Source organism: Apteryx rowi, unplaced genomic scaffold, assembly GCF_003343035.1.
Source record: "Apteryx rowi isolate R43461 unplaced genomic scaffold, aptRow1 scaffold_364, whole genome shotgun sequence".
In the NCBI taxonomy this organism is placed as follows: domain Eukaryota; kingdom Metazoa; phylum Chordata; class Aves; order Apterygiformes; family Apterygidae; genus Apteryx; species Apteryx rowi.
The window spans coordinates 370,077-375,834 of NW_020450130.1; the positions used below are offsets into that span (position 1 = coordinate 370,077).

Genomic DNA, 5,758 nt, shown 5'->3' on the forward strand with positions numbered 1-5,758 from the left:
ATCTTATCAACGTGTACAAGTATCTGAAGGGAGGGTGTCAAGAGGATGGGACCAGACTCTTTTCAGCAGTGCCGAGCGACAGGACGCGAGGCAACGGGCACAAACTGAAACACAGACAGTTCCATCTGAACATGAGGAAAAACTTCTTCACTGTGAGGGTGACAGAGCACTGGAACAGGTTGCCCAGAGAGGTTGTGGAGTCTCCTTCTCTGGAGATATTCAAAACGTGCCTGGATGCAATTCTGTGCAAAGTGCTCTAGGTGACCGTGCTTGAGCAGGAGAGTTGGACTAGATGATCTCCAGAGGTCCCTTCCAACCTCAGCGATTCTGTGATTCTGTGAAATTGATTTGATCAGAAAACAAGAGTCCTTTAACATAGACAACCAAACCCCCAAACTTCCTGCACACAGAAGTATGTTTTGTTTTGGAGGCGAAACAGTTCAGCTGAAGTGTTCCAGCTTTTGTCCTTGAATGGATGTTTCAGGTGTAAATAAATTTCCACCTATCTGAAACAATGGTTGAAGTTTCAGGAGGCAGATCACTTTACTTGACCCAAAATTCTTTGCTGGAAAGGTCTTGAGAATATGCCCAGAACACTCAGTTGGTAATTTTGAAAATAAATTAGAGTTGATAGACTCAAAAATAATGTGTTGATTATTTTGCACATTATTTTTTTGGTACATGGCAGGTGTTCCTCACCTCTGCTCAGAGGAAGGCCAAGCATGCAAATTTATTTGAACTTATGATTTTTCTCCAGCAGTTCATGGTTCTGTGTATGCCATGGGTGGGGAAGTGCTGCCTCTCTGATGTTTTTCCTGGAAACCTTATCCTCTACAGTCAAAGTAGCCACATATGTTCTGTTAGAAGGAGATTAGTAAAGCACCTTGAGATTTAATGAGGAGTGGGTGCTGACTCTATGAAAATTCATGGTTGTGTACTGGCATTGGCTTGGCTGGAGTTTGTGTGGGTTTAAAGTCCTTGTGAAGATTTTTGAACTCTCCTGAGTTCCAGTCATTGCTTAAATGATCACTGCTGGCCCATCCAAATATGTACTGAAAGAGGTTTTTTTTTTTTTCAAATAGTGTTATTGAAAAGCAAAATTTCCTAGAAAGATTGTGTTTTCCTTCAACACTTTAGTTTTTTTCTTCAAATGAGAGAAGAAATTGATCTCTGTAATAAGAAGCTAATATATACCAGATCTAGTAAAGCACTTTCTAACAAATTCTAAAATTGTCTTCCCTAGGAAGAACGCTTGGGTTCTTCCTGCGTGCTGTTAATTCTAGATACTCTTGAAAAACTAACTCTTAAAATTTTCCTTGCCTTGACATTTTGATGCATCCTGGGATTTCCTTCTCCTTTGTGTTGCTGGTTCAGCACTGTCCATTTATGTGCCAGGTCTTTATGTGCTGGCTTGTCTCACTGAAGTCCAATGACTGACCCTGTGCTCCTCTTCTCAAACTTTTCTTCCCCTATTCCCAATTGCTTTGGTCAAATAATAGAACTTTTCTTGAATGAAATAATTTGAACACAAAAACACTAATAAGAGAAATAGATACACACACACACACACACACACACACACACACACACACAGAGTTTGCAGGTATTTTGTTTGAGTTTTCTCAGCATTTTTTGAGCAGTTTGAGAAAAAACAGTAATTTTTTCAAAAAAAGAAATCTCCACATATTTTGTTCCTAGGTCTTTCTGGTGCCTCTTCTTACCTGTGCAGTACTTCCAACCTTTCTTTGTGTGCTTGGGCTGCAGATTGGGCAAAGTCCCTGCACAAAGTTTGTACACAGTGACAGCTGTGGGCTTGGGTAGGAGTTCAAAGTTCTGTTTTGCTGTGTTACTTACACCTAGTGAGCTAGACATTCAGCTGTTCAGCAGTTAATTCCCCTCTGGATCTAATTAAGATTCACCACTTAACTTCTCAAAGACAAATAGGTTCTTTCAGAAAAAACAGAACAAAACAAAACATGGCATTCATTTACCACTCCAGTCTCATGAGGGATTTTTCCTGTTAAGCAAAGGGCCTGCTGGATCTGGGTGTGAAATGCATACTTGGGTAGCTTATTTCACTGACAGGTATTGTTCCTATTGTGCTTGTGTTTTCTGTGTTAGAAAGGGCTATGGAAAGATTTAGAAATATCTTCACTCCCCACTGTGGCAAGGCATTGTAGTGAAAATTGTCCTCCATGCATTGGTTTACTGCAACTCTAACATCTCAGAGGAGGCCTGTGAGATGCAGCAGGTAAGCTGCCACCACAGTCCACCTGAATTTCACTGGGACTAGCCTGTATAATTGCAAAGGGGTTTTATAGTAGCCATAAGACTCAAGCCCCATTTGCTCTAAATGTCATGAGTCCCTGTGCATTGAGCACATGCAGCAGGTCATTGCAGAGGTGCCCAAGTTGGTGCAAAGGCACTTTTTGACTGCTGAACTGCCTGCAGAATTTCAGACTTGGAGACCACTCTCACCATGCTAAGCAATCAGAGGAAGGGGATGTTACAAAGACTGCTGCAACTCAGCAACAGGAAATCCAGTATGTTACACTCATGCAAGTTAATGATTCCCCCAGTGTTGCAGTCAGCACAACACCCTTCTGGAGCCTCAGCAAATGTTCATGTCCGTTCACAGATCTCCTCTGAATTTTTTCCATTCCCTTTTGCAGGTATACTCACAGTCTCACCTCCCTCAGGATCTTTGCTCCTTCAAGAGGAATCTACCTTGTCACACAGATTCTGGGCAGCTGCTGCCTGGCTGCCTAAGCTGCCTGAAAAATCACAGCAGATGTGAAACCCTGATGCCAGGACCTGCTTCAGCCATCTCAAATGCCCAAGAAGTCCCATTGCAATGAAGAGGCTCCCAAATGCACTGAAAGGAGGACTTTGGACAGGAAACTTTTATGTCAACCCAGCAGCAACCAGAAACCTGGCAGTTACCTTCCCACTGGAGCAAAGGCTGGCCAATAAGAGCTGAGCTTGGACTTGTTTGCCTGGGACGACCCTTCATCAGATAATACTTTTCCATCCTTCCTAATCCAAAAATCCCAGTGCGGCAAGGTCTGCTGCACAGAGCAGACCTCAGATCTGTTTAATGGGGTATTGCATCCATGCTAATTTTCATATACAGGAGAAAAACAGCCACAAATTAATTTCTGTAGGACAACTGATTAAGTTTTACTCTTCAGTGAGAAGCATTTTTCAGGCTCTACTACATGTTTGGAGTTAGTTCCCAGAATGAATGGGAAGAGTTACTTCTTTGGGAAGTAACAAAGATGAGGACTCTTGGGTTACAAATTTTTAGGAGGCAGCATGTGAAAAAAAAGAATTTCTACTCATGCAGAAATACACTGATCTGGATTAACTCCCTCAGTTTCTAATGGGAATTAATATGGAAGTGGAAAACTGAATCTCATGCTATGGCTTGCAGGGGAAATTTATTTGAATTTGTGTGTAAAAACAGCAGATGTGAATCTGGGAAGTGTCTTGTTGGACTCTTCCTGGAAGTGTCTCCATGACAGTGGCTGAGTCACTGCTTGGAAGCTGAGAAGCTTAATTCATCCTTGTTCAGGTGAATGAACAGACTTAAGGTCTCCTGGAGGTTGGCTGAGTAAAGAAGTGTGTGGCACGGCCTTCCCTACAAAGCTTGTTCCTGCTTTACTTTTTCTTTGGTTGGGTTCTGATCCAGTTGGTCAAACATTGACTGTATGAGGTAAGAAGGAGTTGTTTCAGTTCAGTAGATTTTTTTCTTTTTCTTTCCCCTAAAAATGTCATTTTTAATAGATATTGTTTTTTTGTTTTCCACACCAAAACTGAAAAACTTCAGTTAAAATCCAAATCCTCCAAGAGAGAAACAATTAATTCCCAACTCTTGTTTTTAGACAGCAGAAATCTAGTATTCAACATTCTCTGTGCTGGCAGGGAGGTAGCCTAGCCTGGTTTGTGCTGCAATCAGTGGAGCTATATTGCCAGATATGCTACAAATCTAGCCAGTCCAGTTAACAGCAGGTTCCCACTGATGCCAGGGGCTATTGTAAACACATCAGGGCAAAATCTCAGAGGTCAGTATTTGATGGTGCCTAGCACAAAGATAACATGGACTAGGACTGTGATTCCCACTACAGCTGCTGTCCCAAGGTGTCAGTAATAGGGCTGTTCCCGAGCTCTGGACTGTGGTTCACTGGCATAAGGGAGGCACCAGAATGGCACGCTCCAGCGGGTTCACAAAATCAGTACCAGTTTTTCTCGCATGAGTGGCCCCTGCTCTTGCAAGAAATGAATGGTTTACACTGGATGGGAAAGGCCCAATGAGGAGAATGGGCAAGGCAAGGCAATGGAAGGCAAGACAAGGTACAAAAGGAAAGAAGGAAACTTTTGGGATTACTTCTGGAGCAGTGGAAGTCCATGCAGAGAACACATTTCAGGATGATGGGAGCACTATCCCTCTTTTTTTAAGTAGAGTGTGCTCAGCTGGGGTTCATTGGCTCTGTCCAGGGTTGTCATTCTGAGCTACCCCAGCACAATGTTTAGCTCTAAGTATGTGCATCAGTCCATTTAGATGTTGAACCTGCATACCTTGGACCGATGGCTTTCCTCTCTCCAGAACTCTCGTCTCTGTTCACCCATGGTCCCTTTTTCCTGAAAAAAAAGCTGCAGAATGAGTTCATTAGATGGGGTCTGAGGTTCCCAAGATGATGGAAAGTTCATTAATTCCAAAATTCCTCCTTGTGCAGGCTGCAGTGACAATGAAGGCCCTGGGATCAGTGTTCCTTTCCAATCATTTTGTTATAGATCTCATCTCGTTACAAGATAACCTATCATTTTTGAGCTTAGTAGATGATTTTCCACCCTGGATAATGTTACTGGATTTGTGTTGCCGATTTGGTTTTCTGGGGATTTAAGGGCTCCTGAATGAAATTAGTCAAGGAGACACTTAACACCTGTTTTTTTTTTTTAATCATTATCATTATACACTGGTTTCAGAAATAAATCCTTGGCTACGTTAAATTGGTATAAAATACGGAGAAATCAAAAATCCTATTCTGTTTTATCTCTTAGTTACAGGCAGTGTGTTTACCAATTTTGAATGCCTGACTCATTCACCCAGTGACTTCAAAGGTCTGTCTAGGACCTAAAACATCTTTGGGAAAAGACGCAGGGTTAGTGCAGGTACCATCTTCACACTTCCACTAAAGATGTTGGCAAGAATTTTCCAGTCTGAGACCCTCTATAAACTGGCCCAAACTGTAACAGTTGAATGCTCCAGCACAGAAATCCACAAGAGAACACACAGGAAAGAATCCTTTAAATAGAAACAAAACAAATTAATCATGCCCTTATCTTGGTGAAGTGCTGTTTCCTATGTATCAATGACAATTACAAAAACAAGCCTTCCTCCTTTTAATGCATTTTCAATAAAAATGTAACAGTGTGCTCAGGGTAACTGCATGCAGTAGGATGAGAGGGGAGAGGGATCAAATGCAGTAAAAGAAAACAAGCTATGGTTAACAATGGAGCATTTAGAGAGAAAAGAAAGAAGGAAGGCAGATGGCATGAATATTAGTGCATGAAAATGACTAACACTCTGAGAATTTCCCAGTGTACTTCTGACTGGTTTTGGCTTGCTTCTATAATTAATTTATGGAAAGCACCTAAATTGGGAATAAACACAATCTCACAAATCCCTTCTAATCTCTGCCTGTATTTTCAAAATGATACCCTGAAGGTATAGTTTCTTACAATGATTAAACTGTTT

The 5,758-nt window shown here is 41.7% G+C and overlaps 1 protein-coding gene across 1 annotated transcript in view; it reads right to left on the reverse strand.

The window, feature by feature from the left end:
• LOC112969719 (glyoxylate reductase/hydroxypyruvate reductase-like) overlaps positions 1 to 4,629 on the reverse strand; it is an 18,058-nt gene extending 13,429 nt beyond the window's left edge. The window contains 2 exon segments of the mRNA XM_026073298.1: positions 2,222 to 2,294; positions 4,579 to 4,629. Of these exon segments, the coding sequence (XP_025929083.1) occupies positions 2,222 to 2,294; positions 4,579 to 4,629 (124 nt within the window).
• Positions 4,630 to 5,758: the final 1,129 nt, after the last annotated feature.